The following is a 15,655-nucleotide window of genomic DNA, read 5'->3' on the forward strand; positions in this document are numbered from 1 at the left end:
TTTTTGTGTGGACAAGGAGATGCATTTACGATTATGCAAAGCAGACTAGTGCTCTGTGAGGTCTGCTTTAAATGACCTGCAGAAGTTCAGAAAGTTTACTAGAATGCATTCTTTCCTTTAAAAAAGGCATTTTTTTTCTAAATGAGGTGAACCTGTGCAAATACTAATTCAACATCAATCATTAAATATGTATATTACTTCATTCACCCAAGACAAAATCCTGCAAGGTGCTGAGCACCCTAAACTCTATTGAAGTTATTGAGATTTGGGACTGCACAGCCCGTCACAAGAGGTGCTCAGCTCCTCCAAGTTTGGCATTTGAGGAAACCGACTTGACCCTGTTTAATACCTCTCTATGTGAGTGTGAATAGTTCATTTAAAAGGCAGAAGAAACTTTAGGGTTAACTTACTGAGACCCTGATTATGTGTGTTTGTTTTGTAGGTTTCCCAGGTCAGCCTGGCACATCAGGTCAGCCAGGGCCTCAAGGGCGTCCTGGGTTTGATGGTTTACCAGGCACACCAGGTTTACCTGGTCAAAAAGTGAGTGTTTACGTTGTTCTTTTCAATTACTATTTGTATTATCAACAATACAGAGCTCTTGCTGGTACTAAGAAAAGTATAGTAGGCCAACTCCTCATCTGGGGTAATTTAGCATATAGCCAGAGAAGGCCGGTATGATATTCTGCTCTCAATTGCTTAATTTAAAAACACTTAATTTATTGTACATTGACTTAATCTATATTATTTGCACCTTAAGGGTGACCCTGGAGTGAGTCTCCCGGGTCCTAAAGGATTACCAGGCCCACAGGGCCCAGCTGGCTTTCCTGGAGAAAAAGGAAATGCTGGTTTGCCTGGTTTACGAGGAGAGCAAGGATTTCCAGGTGTACCTGGTCAGCCAGGAATCAAAGGTAATTTAAAAAAAATCAAAGTTATAGCTCATTAGTATCAAGTATCAGGGGATAGCTGTGTTAATCTTTATCCACAAAAACCACAAGGAGTCCGGTGGCACCTTAAAGACTAACGGATATATTTATAAGCTTATGCCCAAATAAATCCGTTAGTCTTTAAGGTGCCACCAGACTCCTTGTAGTTCATTAGTAGTAACATTTTTTACAATTTTTAAAAATAAATCTTAATGGTTGAAATTCACACCTGTGCAAAAAGCCAGCAAAAGACCCATGCACCACTTAAACTTCCAGATATAATGTCCATTTCCCTTCCCTCTCTGCCTCCTTCCTGCCCACCTGGCTGTGCAGCCCTTCCTCTCTCCATTGCTTTTGGAACAGCCATGAAGAAAACGCTAATGCTTAAATGATGTGTAGGCCTTCTGCTGGCCCTTTGTACGATTGGGGGGAATGTCGCGCAAAGTGCCTGTCTACTATCTGCCCCAAGCAAGCCAAAAAGGTAATATGGCAAAATAATTGGCTTATGCTTTATTTTTCCCTGTAGGTGACCCAGGTTCAGCTGGTTTACCAGGTTCACAAGGTGCCCCAGGTGTGCCAGGAATAGGCCCTGCAGGGCCTCCCGGACCTCCAGGAGGACCAGGGCCACAGGGACCAAAAGGTGATACAAAATACTTGCTGATTTTGTGTGTTCTTCCTTTTTCATTTATATCTGGAATCAATTTTATGAATCGTATGGGCATTAATATGGGGGAAAGTGGTAGGCTGCTTTTATAATATTTTCCAGCCTTTTAAAAATGTAAACTCCGTAGATAAGAATCTTTAGAAAACCAGAACATCATCAGGCTTCATCTCTGTGACCTAAAACTGAGAGTTGATGCGCAACTTCCTCACTAAATCTCTGCAGGCTGCACATACCAGCTGATGTAGCAGATTAAAAATAGAGATGGATAAGATTGAAACAGCACTTAGATTATGAGGATTTTTTCACTTTGTTTTCCTCTACTAATAAAGAAATGTGCTTTGTTTTCCACAAGATGCACATTTACAAAACATATTTGTACTTTATACTGTCATCTGATTAATAAAGTCCTATGTGCTCTATTAAGAGTTGGGTTTTTTTCCTTGTAGGATTTCCTGGAACAAAGGGAGAGAGGGGCTACCCAGGTATCCCAGGACTAGATATGCCAGGACCAAAAGGAGATAAGGGTAGCCCTGGCCAGAGTGGGCTACCAGGTCTGGTAGGTTTACCTGGTGTACCTGGTCCACAAGGAAAAGGTGGACTTCCAGGCTTTCCAGGTATGCATTTTTGCTTTCAGAAAATTAATCATTTGGGTTTTTTGACTGTTTCAAATACCAATAGTAAATTAAAGATCTGTTTTTTTAAGTAAGCAAAACAAATTAAGAATAGTCTGTGGAGAAAACAAGATCTATCTTTTTTTTATTAAATCATAGTTGTGTGAAATTCTGTGTCATTATGCCACTTAGTTGTATGCCTTTCATTGCAGTTAGGGTTTGATTCCGGAAGATTCTGAGTACTCAGGCTCTGATCCAGCAAAACACTTAAGCACATGCTTAACTCTAAGCATCTCCTTAAGTGTTCTGGTGAATCAGAATTTGATAGCTTTCAAGGTCAAGCCCTTAATTTGTGGCTAAGGATCCACCTTTAAAAAACAAAAGATACTGCTGTTCTTCTGTCAGACTCATCCCTGATGTTTAGGCAGTGTTTGATCTCAGTAAAACAAGTATTAACCTGGAGCAATTATATTGTAATTCCAGCTGAGATTATCATCTGACCCTGCATCTCATTACTTTGGAATTTTAAGGAACTGTCAAGAATTCTCTTTTTTTGGATTGATCTTGATTCTCTACTTTTCATCTATTTTTTTTTTTTTTACTGTTTCTTTCTCTATCAATTTGGTTCTGAGATGTGATCACTAATTTAACTGCCTCACTGCAAACTATTTTAATAGCCTACTAGTCTTGCCATGTATATGATATTATATATAAAACACATTTGGCAAACAAACTGACAGGACAGAGCCCATAGCTCTGGGTTAGCTTATTTTAGGCGGGATGGATGTGATTTAAATATTTCAGGTGGGCTCAGTCATAAGTTTGAAAATAAAATACAATAAAAGATTCTGGGAATCCTGTGCTAACAATTTTTAAAAATCCAATTGTATTTCTTGACCAAATTATTCTGTTTTTTATATATATAAGTGGCATTTGATAAGGTATTATGCTTGGATGATTAGGTTTTGTTTTCTGAGACATAAGGAACATGTGTTGTTTACTAGACATATTACTTTACTAAATTTTTATTAATGATTAATATAATCACTGACAGTACAAATTATTTTTTACATATGTATTAAAAGAGAGGGTGACAAATACAATAAGTAATGGAATATAAAGTTGAGACAATATAGACTATACAATTGTTAAACAAATTATATGTTTTTTGTTAAATTAGTTCATCCCATTTGACTTATCTTTTTTTTCAAGAGGTCAATTCCTAATGTAATACAGGCAGTAAATCATTCACTTTCTGTTACTTATTTTATTTTAGTCAATTACATTTCTATTAAATATTATTTTGCTTTGGTTTCAGGCATCAAAGGAGAAATGGGAGTTATGGGAACCCCTGGAATCCCTGGTGCTCCTGGGCCATTAGGAAATCCAGGATTACAGGGTGAAAAAGGTAGGAATTTTTGACAAATGGAGATCTAGCGAGAAGTCATTAAAAAAGAGATTGCCTCTGGTTAGAATGTGCATCTAAAGTCATTTGAAAAACTCACTATGGGTTTGGACGTTCAAGGAGGACAGAATATTGGAGTCAGGATCTGCATGTTATATTGAGTTCCTGCATATTTACAATGTTAATGGAAGTTTAAAACTTTTATCTAAGATATGGTATAATCATTAGAGCACAGACACTGAGCCAGGGGCACCAGAACTGGGGGGGCCAAAGGGCCATGGCTCTCCCACTTTTTGAAAGTTGATTGGCCTGGCCCGTCCTCTTTTCACCCAGTGTCCGGTCCCCTGCCCCTCCTCTTCCCCCCAAGACCCACCCCCAGTCAGGACAGAAGCTGGAGCCAGGTTGGGGTAAGAGCTGCGTAGGCAGCTACGGGGAGCCACAGACCCTCCACCTGCCCTGAGTGGGCTGTCTGGGGGGGCAAGGACATGGGCTGGGGGCTGCTCTCAGTCCCCCCCAATTCCAGGCAGGTGGAGGGGCCTGGGCTGTCTGGGCAGGCTTCAGCTTCACCAGGAAGTGGGGCCACAGGGGTGGGGCCACATAGGGGGGTTGGCCCTTGTACATGCCCTCCCCCACTTTTAGGAAGATTCCATTACCCCTGCACTGAGCCACTGAGAGCACGGAGTCTAAATGTATTATAGACACTGATTTATTAAGCTCAGTTTTCAACCATAATAGGCCATTCCTGTCCTAAAATACTTAAATTGGCACCTCAGCATGAATATGCATGAGTTTGAACATCTATTTATGGAGTAGATGCCCTAGACCTTTACGTAAAACTTCACAAGAAATGAATAGGTTTTATAGAAGTTTTAAATTTGTAAAAAAGTGGCAGGAGTCTGTTAGCAGGTATTAGAACCCTGCAGGGAGCTGCTGATTGGTTTCTGCTGACTCACTGTTGAAGACATGACTCATTAACTCTACCCTTGATAAAAGGCAGGTGGGAGCCAGAGACTGGGGCTGAGAATTCCTAAAGAGGAACCCCAGGGCATGACCACACTAAGAAAATAAGTGTATTTATGACATGTGTTAACAGGTCAAGATAAAACTCCACCACTATGTTTTACCATGACCAGCTAACACATGTTAGAAGTGCAACTGTCTTGGCTACGCTATGATTTTAACATGTTAAAAATACATCTTTTATTTTCCTAGTGAAGACAAGGCCTTGGAAATAGCCATGTCTGGGGAGTAGGTATGGACTGAAGTGTATGTTGTTTTGATTTGAGTGGCCTTGTTAGCAAAGCTGGACACCAAGAATCGGATGCACTAATCCAGAGGTTTTTTTCCATGCAAGAGCGGGGTAAGGACCAGCCAGATCAGGGAGGATTCAAGAGAAATTACTCTAAAAGATATAGAATTTAAAGGAGAGTTAAATCCTTCCTGTGGGTTGTTCTAGCCATCCCATAGGATTCTATCATTAAATTTTCCTAGGTGGGTTTAAAAAAAATGTAGAAAGATTGTCATTAAATTCTATAATTTGGGGGTGTTACAATAAGGCGCCTCCATTTGAAAATTGGGCACATTGTATCTGATGGAGGGGCAGGAGAGGGAATGACAATAACAGAAGCTTCCTTCCAACCCCAACCTCATTCTGCTGAGACAAGGTAGGTGAAAAAGTGGGAGGGCCACACCACCTGAAAGGTGCAGTGATTTAAACATCCTTCCAGGCCACTTCCTTAGGCAGGGCTGCTGTGGAGCCTGGTCATAAATTAAAGCAACTTTCTGGTTGGCAGAACTCAACCTCCCTTGCAACACAACTACCCTCATGGGAACATGGAGTAAAAAATGCCCCATCCCGTTCCTGTGGAGGTAAATCAGCTCCCCTGACCTTGGTACACTTAGCTCACAGTTTGAATTAGTAATTACTTTGTTTTGCACATATCTGTCACACATCATACGTTACTGTGGTGTTCTATCCGGTATTCTCTCACTGCAGGTACTCCAGGTTTTCCGGGTATGTCAGGGCCACGAGGTGATACTGGTTTAAAAGGGAGTAAAGGTGAAGTAGGTCTACCAGGAGAACCAGGAATCATGAATGAAACAGACATGGAAAATATGAAAGGCCAAAAGGGAGACCCAGGAGAAAAAGGTAAACTTTTATCTTTACATTTGGATAATACTGATCTTTATCTATTATGTGTTAATGGTTATGCTTAGTTAAAGGTGATGCTTGGTGTTTCTCCTCTGTTACATCTTGATTTTAGAAAGCCAGCTTTCAGAAATCAAAATCTAGGAGCTTCACATAGCCAACTAAATATTTATCTCCAAGTTTATTCAACTCTCCCTAGGGAAAGGTGTCATTCTGGTATACAGTGGCAAATTTAAAAGTTTTCTACTGGTTTGCGGGAAATCAGTGGTTCTACCAATCATTTTTCTCATTTGAAGCACATCCTTAGGAGAAAAAAGTATCTCTTGAATCAGCAGAATCTCTCACAACAGAAGAAACATTTTAAGTGTGTCCACAGTAACCACAATAGCTGGTCAGAAAATTTAAACCTTTTGTTCTTGAAAAATATTGAAACCTCAGAGTTGTTTTCCTTTCGAAGGTTTTGAAACAGACCCAATTTTTTGCTGTTTTTTAATGCATCTTTTTTTGTAAATGATTATTGACATTTTTGGTTTTAACGCTAATCCGTTTTTTGGAAAATTAAAACTTTCAGTGATCTTTTCAGTAACCTTTTCAGTTGGGTAAAAGGCACCATATTTTTTTTTAATAACGAAATCTTTCAACAATGTTCATTGAAAAAATTCAATTTTAAACTAAAGCCATTTTTCAACAAAGCTTCTTGTTTTAAAAATTTCAGTAGCTACTCTCCAGCACCCAGATTCCTTATTAAGACTAATTTATTGTATGATGCTAACAAGAAGCGAATCAACTAACAAAATATAAAGGTAAAAAAATCTAATTCACAGTGACCCTTTCCTCTGGGTTTCTCTATATGTGCTGTCTTCTCCGTTTCTCTCTAAGATTGTCAGTTCCTTTGGAACTGTCTTCATTTTGTGTCTTGCAAAAAGAAATGGTGCACAGGATAGTGGCCATGGCTTAGAAGCAGAGGCACTATACTTATGTATGGACAATAGCATAAGGGGGCTCTTAGACAAAGGTCAAAAGTTAGGTAAATCAAGGTAGCACGGGCTTTCACATTTGAGCCAACACAGAGGTCACTCAAACAGCCTCTTGTTCACAGACAGACCCCACAGTTACCTGCTTAGACAGCAAAATAGTCACCTCAGTCATTCATGTTGCAACCTGACACTGTCTGGTGTCTCATTTCACATTAACATAATTAATAATAGGATACTAGCTTTCTGCTAGATGTCTCAAATACATTTATCCATTCTGAATGTATTATGTTTCTTTGCATGCTCTTTTTCAAGATATATCTTGCCACATATGTTACAGAAGAAACCCAATACTGTGATTGTGTGCACTAACAACAAAGATGATTTTGCATACATATACGTAGCTGGTGTGCTAGATAACTCTTACAATGTTACCGCACTACATCTGAAGTTTGAATTCATCCATTTCCTTGCTTAGTAGAGAGAAGTGACAACTGTGAAGATTCTCACAATGCAGGATTTGCCTATTACTTTACATGTGAGAGTAAAATTAATGAAAGAATTGAAAATTAGTTTTAGTTTTTTTGGTATCCAGGACAAGAAGGACCAATAGGAGAAAAGGGAAAAACAGGGGATTATGGTGTACCAGGAATGCCAGGGAAGGATGGTGAACCTGGCTTCCCAGGACTTCCAGGTATGTTTGCAGCTTTTAATAAATGTAACTAGCACAGATTTTTGTAATCCTTGTTAACTAATGGAACTTGTAATACTTTTCATTGTTCGTAGGACGAAAAGGTGATCAAGGCCCTCCAGGATACCCAGGTGACCCAGGATTTCCAGGACAAAAAGGGTCAATTGGAGAAATGGGTTTGCCAGGTACCACATGGTGTGAACTTAGCTTGTTGAGATATCACCTTCACAAAGATATCTGTCAAAAGTGGCTGGTCAAAATAGTGAATGAAACACAGATCTTAAAATATTTAGGGATAGACTGAGCCTTTAACCAATAGCTGTGTCACCACAGGAGAGATGCCCAGGAAGGAATTGTGACTGAGTCCTCCTCCTTACTTCAGAGGGCAATAACTTCCCTCAGCTGGCTGCAGGTTACATCCCACCTAATACTGCCTCAGCTCTGTTGGCGAACAGTTTGGAGTGGTGCGACAGTCCAGGCTCTACTCACTGATTACTCAGCACTGTGGCACACTACTCCTGTTCTCCTCCTCTGCCTGGAATTGATGTGGAAAGGCTCCACATGGTGTAGGGAACTTATTGCCCCTTGTGCGCCTGTGTCTGGCCACATTCTGACCCTTGAAATGCTGAAGTTAAAAATAATTATTGTTAGTGCTCAGTCAAAGAAGATTTTCTTGTTAAACTATGTTCTTCTTGGAGTGATCATTCATATCAATTCCAGTTATATGTGTGCGTGCACCGTGTGCACGGATGTCGGAAACTTTTTCGCTAGTAGCTACCCATCGGACTGGTTGGGGAGCCCATGGAGGGGCACCGATATGGTGATCTATATAAGACCCTTCCAGCCCGACCCCCCTTCAGTTCCTTCTTGCTGCCCGTAACTGTTGTTGGAACAGTGGTCTCTTGTTTCAAGTGCTCCACTTATCCCTAGCTTATCTTATCTTGATTGTAGATTAATTGTTATTAGTTAGTGGTAAGTGTTTCCTATTGTATTAAGCGTTATCTAGTAGTTGAGAGCAGTCCCGTCAACGACTGCCCTGCAGGGATCTGGGGCATGCTGTCCCAGGGCTTCAAGCCTTGCAACTCTTGCAACAAGCCCATTTCTATGGGCGACCCTGACGATTCCTGTCTCAGGTGTCTGGACTCTAACCAGGCCTCTATGCAGGAGAAGGCCGCCAGGCCCAGATTTGCTCATCCTAGCCCTGCACAAGAGACAGTGCAAGTGGAAGAGATCACATTACCTTCCACACTGGATACCTTCCAGGCCGCCAGAGGGCCCATTGAAATGACGGCTCCAGTGCCTCTGGCCCCAGCACCGACCCCAACCCGAGTCCCGGTACCATCCAAGGGTGAACCTGCGATGTTTGGAATGGCAGCCCTCAGACCAGCATCTCCACGCCGCTCGGAGTCCTAGCACCGCCACAGGTACCAGTCTGACTCACGGCACCGGTTAGACTTGCGGCACTGGTCTCACAGTCCCAGTCCTCAGAGCTGTTCCCGCTTGAGGTTGTAATCGACTGCTGGATCATGGTCCTGCTCCAGATCCAGGTCACGATCAGCGACCTTGCGGCACCATTTGGACTGACGCAGTGTGGAACTCCGATCTCCGCATCAGCTGTCGCCACAACACCGGCCTGTGGCCCACCACCGCTCTCCATCGCAGCACCACGCTCCATCGCGGCACCACTCATCAGCTCGGCGCTGCTCATCAGCGCGGCACCGTTCACCAGCGTGGCACCACTCTTCATCGTGGCACCGCTCTACTGCCTGGCACCGCTCTTCATTGCGGCACCAGTCGTGGTCATGATCAGCCTCCTGGCACTGATCCCAACATGACCCACGCCTGCCAAGGGACTTGGTGCCCCCTTTGCTTCACTCGTGTACTGCTCCTCCTTGGCTGTCACAATCTTGGTCCCCTTCTGGCAGGTCGGAGAGAGCTTCAGAGTTCTCGGACATTCCCCAGTCGGGCCCGGGGAGCCTTGGCAAAGATCCCCCAGCACCCAACTGGCAGCCCCAGTGGCAATTTTGGACTCCCTGGGCATATCACTAGGGCCAGGGCGCCCCCACAGTTGCCCAACCACCATCAGGATTGAACACCTGGCCCCCTGAGGCGACCGTCAGCCGCCCCCCTCCAGACCCAGACCAACCTGCGGAGCCAGCGCCCGTGGTAGGAGCTACCCCAGGCGCCCAGGAGAAACCACCCATGCCTGACCAGGAGACTGTCTCCGCATCGGCCCTTCCAGTGGAGTCATCTTTGTCCTCCCCTGATGAGGCTGTGACTGGCACGTCAACGCCTGGTTCACCCCCGATGGACTTCAGGGTCTTTCAAAAACTGTTGAGGCGCATGGCCCTTAATATAAACCTCCAAACTGAGGAGGTGGTGGAGGAGGAGGATCCTATGGTGGACATTCTAGGCCCAGAGGGGCCTTCCAGGGTGGCCCTCCCCATGAATAAAACCATTCAGAACAATGCCAAGTCTCTCTGGCAAACCCCGGACTCCATCCCTCCCACAGCTAAGGGGGTAAAAAGAAAGTACTTTGTCCCCACCAGGGGTTATGAATACCTTTTTACCCACCCCACCCCACACTCGCTTGTGGTGGATGTGGTGAATGCCAAGGAAAGGCATGACCAACAAGGGCCTGCGCCCAAGTCAAAGGATGCTAAGCATCTGGACCTTTTTGGGAGAAAAATTTATTCTACTAGGGGTCTCTCGCTAGCGATCCTCAGTAGGTACAATTTTAACTCTTGGTCTGCGGTCCTCATATTTCAAGGTCTTCTCCCAGCAGAGGCTCGTACAGAACTGGGGTCCATTGCTGAGGAGGGTAAATTGGTTGCTCGGACCTCCCTCCAAGGTTCCTTCAATGCTGTGGATGCAGCTGCACGCACTCTGGCATCAGGTATCGCCATGCAGCGGAACGCCTGGCTTCAGTCTTCAGGCCTCCCGCCCAAGGTTCAGCACACTATCCAGGACCTCCCCTTTGATGGCCAGGGCTTGTATGCAGAACAAAGTGATTCCCGCCTGCATACCTTAAAGCAGTGGTCCCCAACCTTTTCGTCTGGCGGGCTCCAGGCGAAGGACCATGGCAGTGGCGGAGCATCAGCCAAAATGCTGCTGAATTTCTGTGGCATTTCGGTGGCTATGCCTCTCAATGACGCCACTTGCTGCAGACAAGCGATGTCATCGAGAGGCGTCGTCACCGAAACACCGCAGAAATTCGGCGGCATTTCGGTGGATGCTCCACCACCAGCCAGGACGCGGGCGCATTTAGATGGCGCCCGCGGGCACCACGTTGGGGACCCCTGCCTTAAAGGACATGAGGAATACTATTAAATCCTTAGGTATGCATACCCCGGCTAACCAAAGGAAGCCATTTAAACCACAGACCACCCAGCAACGCCGTTTCCCTCCTAGACCGAGGCAGGACTTTTCTCGTCAAAGAAGTAGATACTCTCGATGTAGACCGTCTTGCCCCCTCTCCGAGCAAGGTCAAAGACAGTCTAAGCCACCCCCGGGCTTAAGTGCCCATTTTGAATGTGTGCCAGAGGACGGAATACCAGCTCTTACCCCGGACAGTTATCCCTTTCTCAATGTCTATCCCATTTCCACCATGCCTGGTCCCGTATCACATCGGACCGTTGGGTCCTCTGCACGGTGCAGACGGGATATTCCATCCATTTCCATACCATCCCGCCCTCCCACCCTCCTTCCCTGTCCCTCTTCAGGGACCCTTCTCATGAGCAACTCCTCATCCAGGAGGTTCAATCCTTCCTTGCCCTAGGGGCAGTGGAGGAAGGAGCTCAGGGGCAAGAGTTTCTATCCCTGTTATTTCCTTGTCCCCAAGGCAAAGGGAGGCCTAAGACCTATTCTGGACCTCAGGGAGCTCAACAAGTACATGGTCAACCTGAAGTTCCGTATGGTCTCCTTAGTCACTATCATTCCCTCACTGGACCCGGGAGACTAGTATGCCTCCCTCGATATGAAAGACACGTACTTTCACATTTCAGTTATCACCCCTCACAGACGTTTCCTCCTCTTCATGGTGAGCAAGCTGCACTATCATTTCTCAGCCCTCCCATTTGGCTTGTGCACAGCCCCCTGCGACTTTACCAAGTGCATGGCAGTTGTGGTAGTCTTTCTTCGCTGACACCACGTGCACATCTTCCCGTACCTCGATGACTGGCTTATATGGGGCTTATATCCAGTCTCAGGTACATCTAATCACGGACACGTTCACTCGCTTGGGTATGATGGTAAACGTCAGCAAATCCATCCTCTTACCTACTCAAACAATTAAGTTAATAGGTGTGTAATGGTATTCTATCCCCACTCTGAACCTTAGCGTCCAAAAGATGGGGTACCAGCATGAATCCCTCTACGCTTAATTACCAGCTTAGATCTTGTAGTGCTGCCACCAACCAGGACTTGGAGTGCCTGGTATACTCTGGTCTCCCCAAAACCTTCCCCGGGGACCCCAAGACCCAGATCCCCTGGATCTTGACACAAGGAAAGTAAACCCTTTCCTTCACCGTTGTCTCTCCCAAGCTTCCCCTCCCTGGATTACCCTGGAAGATCACCGTGATTCAAACTCCTTGAATCTTAAAACACAGAGGAATTCTACCTCCACCACCTCCCTTCTCCTACCAATTCCCTGGTGAGTACAGACTCAATACCTTAGAGCCTTAACAAGGGGGAAAAAATCAATTAGGTCTTTTAAAAGAAAAAAACTTTTAATAAAAGAATTAAAAAGTAAAATTTATCTCTGTAAATCAAAATAAAATATTACAGGGTCTTTCAGCATATAAACACTAAAAAAAAGTCTCCCCCCAGCACAAATACCAATTAAAATCCGTCCAGCAAAATACACATTTGCAAATACAGAAAACAATCAAAAGACTATAACCGCCTTTCCTACTTAATGCTCACTATTTTGAATATATAAGAGACTGGCAAGAAACCTGGTTGCACGTGTGGTCACTTTCAGGACCCAGAGAGAACAAAACAAAACCCAAAAAACACAAACAAAGGCTTCCTTCCACCAAGATTTGAAAGTCTTGTCTCCTGATTGGTCCTCTGGTCAGGTGTTCCAGGTTCACTGTTTGTTAACCCCTTACAGGTAAAAGAGACATTAACCCTTAACTATCTGTTTATGACACGCCCCCCAAATCGCAGACAGTGGGGAACCTAACTGGCGGTGATTTCTTCCTAGAACTTCAGAATAAACAGATTAATACAACACATGCACCTTTACATATATTACTAAGCATGTAAACTACAAGACTTTCTACATTTTAAGGACAATTTTTAACCAGTGGATTTTGGGAAACTTTCAAAGAGTGCATCAGAGAGCGCATCAGCTACTTTGTTAGAAGCTCCTGAAATGTGTTGAATTTCAAAATCAAAATTTTGGAGAGCTAAACTCCATCGAAGCAGTTTTTTGTTGTTCCCCTTGGCAGTATGAAGCCACTTTAGCACAGCATGATTGGTTTGTAGCTGGAACCGCCGTCCCCAAACGTATGGGCATAGCTTTTCCAGGGCGTACACAATGGCGTAACATTCCTTTTCACTGATTGACCAGTGACTTTCCCTCTCAGACAGCTTCTTGCTGAGAAACACGACAGGATGGAAATTGTGATCCAGTCCTTCCTACATGAGAACTGCTCCTATACCACGCTCAGATGCATCTGTGGTTACTAGGAATGGTTTGTCAAAGTCCGGGGCCCTTAGCACAGGGTCAGACATGAGCGCCACCTTAAGCTGGGTAAAGGCCTTCTGACACTCGTCAGTCCACTTAACTGCATTCGGCTGGGTTTTTTTGGTCAGGTCGGTCAGTGGGGGAGCGATTTGGCTGTAGTGTGGTACAAATCGCCTGTAATACGCGGCCAAGCCTAAGAAGGATTGGACCTGTTTCTTTGACTTTGGGACAGGCCACTTTTGGATAGCATCCACCTTGGCCTGTAGGGGGTTTATGGTTCCTCGACCCACCTGGTGTCCCAGGTAAGTCACTCTGTTTTGGCCTATTTGACACTTTTTGGCCTTAACAGTTAGTCTTGCCTGCCTGATGCGCTCAAAGACCTTTTCCAAGTGTTCTAGGTGTTCGGGCCAGGAGTCAGAAAAAATAGCCACATCATCGAGGTAGGCAACTACATATTCTCCCAGTCCTGCTAGTAGACCATCTACCAGCCTCTGGAAGGTGGCGGGTGCATTTCGCAGCCCGAAAGGAAGCACATTAAATTCATACACCTCTGCAAGTCTACAGCTTTTGACATGAAGGGGTAAATTGTCACTTGGGCCTTTGGGTTGATGAATTTGGGGTCCACAAAGGATTGGTGGATAGCTAACACTTGTGCCCCCGTGTCTCTCCACGCGCTAGCCTTTTTTCCGCCCACTCTCAAATTTTCCCTTTGCTCCAAGGGTATTTGAGAGGCATCTGGGCCTGGGGATCTTTGGTGTGATGGTGGTGTAATGACTTGCACTCGGTTGGGGTTCTTTGGGCAGTTGGCCTTTATATGTCCCAGTTCATTACATTTAAAGCATTGTCCAGCTGACTGGTCACTGGGTCGAGGTGGGTTACTGGAGACTGGTGAAGTGGGATAATAGGGAGTCTGGGGCTTTCCTTGGGTTGTAAATGGGGTCTTGGGTTGCCCTCGGTTATAGGGTTTATTGTCGGTGTGCCCCCTGTGGTATTCGCTCCCCTTGACAGCAGCTTTTTTCTTTTCTGTCACTTCTACCCATTTGGCTCCAATCTCCCCCGCCTCGGTTACAGTTTTGGGTTTCCCATCTAGGATGTACCTCTCTATTTCCTCAGGAACACCATCTAAGAGCTGCTCCATTTGTATTAGGAGGTGCAGCTCATCCATATTGTTAACCTTTGTTCCTGATATCCAGGCTTCATAATTCTTTGCAATGTGATAGTGTGTCGGGGGAATGACACATCCGGTTTCCATCTTAGGGCTCTGAACCGCCGATGGGCATGCTCAGGTGTTATCCCCATTCTGAATCTGGCCTTGGTTTGAAAAAGTTTGTACTTATTCATGTTCTCCTTAGGCATTTCAGCTGCCACCTCTGATAAGGGTCCACTGAGCTGTGGCCTCAGTTCTATCATGTACGGGTCTTCAGGGATGCTGTACCCAATGCAGGCCCTTTCAAAATTTTCTAAGAAGGCCTCAGTGTCATCACCTGCCTTGTAGGTGGGAAATTTCTTGGGATATGGAACAATAACTGGCGAAGAGTTGGTAGGATTGGCTGTGTCCTTCTGCTTAGCCTGTTCTAATTCCAGGGTCTGCTGGTGGGCCTCCCTCTAGAGTTCTGTCTGTCTTCTGTGGGCTGCCTCTTTGTCTTCTTGTTCTCTTTTGTGGGCTGCCTCTTTGATTTTTTCTTCTCTTTATCTCAGCTCCATCTCTTTTTCTCTTATTTCTATTTCTTTTTGTTTTTTTTTCCATGTCTTGCTTGTGGTCGGCGTCTTTGATTTGTCCCTCTGCATCCAGTCTTGCCCGTTCCTGTTTCAGGTCCTTGGTAGTCATGGTTCCTGCTTTCTTGTGTTGGGGCACCTTCTGGTGTTTATTGCCTGAACTGCTGCTTCTCTGTTGCCTCCTTGGGGTTGCTTAGCAACAGAGTCTTTCTAACAGTTTTCAACTAGTCTTTCACGCTTAAGTTAGAACAAAAGAAAAACCTTTGATTTGCACATGTGTTTTGTTGGTGTAGCTGACTCACAGCTGGAGTCTTTTTGTTTAACAAAAGACCCTTGTTAAACCTTAATGCCTTTGCCCTTAGGCAGTTTCTCTGGACAACCAGAAAAGAGCAAGGAAAAAAAAATTTCTCTGGTTGTAGTTTTAAAAACCTTCTCTTCTGCTTACACACAGCTAGCAGAGAGAAAAGAAGAAAAAATATACTCCTATTGGCCTTTGCTTTTAACTCACTGGCTTTTGGATTCTGATCCCAGCGCTGCACACCATGTAATGGTATTCTATCCCCACTCTGAACCTTAGCGTCCAAACAATGGGGTACCAGCATGAATCCCCCTAAGCTTAATTACTTAATTAAGCGTAAACCCTTTCCTTCACCGTTGTCTCTCCCAAGCTTCCCCTCCCTGGATTACCCTGGAAGATCACCGTGATTCAAACTCCTTGAATCTTAAAACACAGAGGAATTCTACCTCCACCCCCTCCCTTCTCCCACCAATTCCCTGGTAAGTACAGACTCAATACCTTAGAGCCTTAACAAGGGGGGGGGGGAATCAAT

The 15,655-nt window shown here is 44.7% G+C and overlaps 1 protein-coding gene across 1 annotated transcript in view; it reads left to right on the forward strand.

Moving 5' to 3' along the window:
• COL4A1 (collagen type IV alpha 1 chain) overlaps positions 1-15,655 on the forward strand; it is a 224,624-nt gene that overhangs the window by 172,281 nt on the left and 36,688 nt on the right. The window contains exons 29-36 of the mRNA XM_050946956.1: positions 443-540; positions 758-908; positions 1,450-1,563; positions 2,034-2,201; positions 3,517-3,606; positions 5,600-5,752; positions 7,322-7,420; positions 7,513-7,602. Coding sequence (XP_050802913.1) covers positions 443-540; positions 758-908; positions 1,450-1,563; positions 2,034-2,201; positions 3,517-3,606; positions 5,600-5,752; positions 7,322-7,420; positions 7,513-7,602 — 963 coding nt within the window. The remainder of the gene's footprint in view (positions 1-442; positions 541-757; positions 909-1,449; positions 1,564-2,033; positions 2,202-3,516; positions 3,607-5,599; positions 5,753-7,321; positions 7,421-7,512; positions 7,603-15,655) is intronic.

The sequence above is a fragment of the Gopherus flavomarginatus genome, chromosome 1, assembly GCF_025201925.1.
Source record: "Gopherus flavomarginatus isolate rGopFla2 chromosome 1, rGopFla2.mat.asm, whole genome shotgun sequence".
Classification (NCBI taxonomy): Eukaryota; Metazoa; Chordata; order Testudines; family Testudinidae; genus Gopherus; species Gopherus flavomarginatus.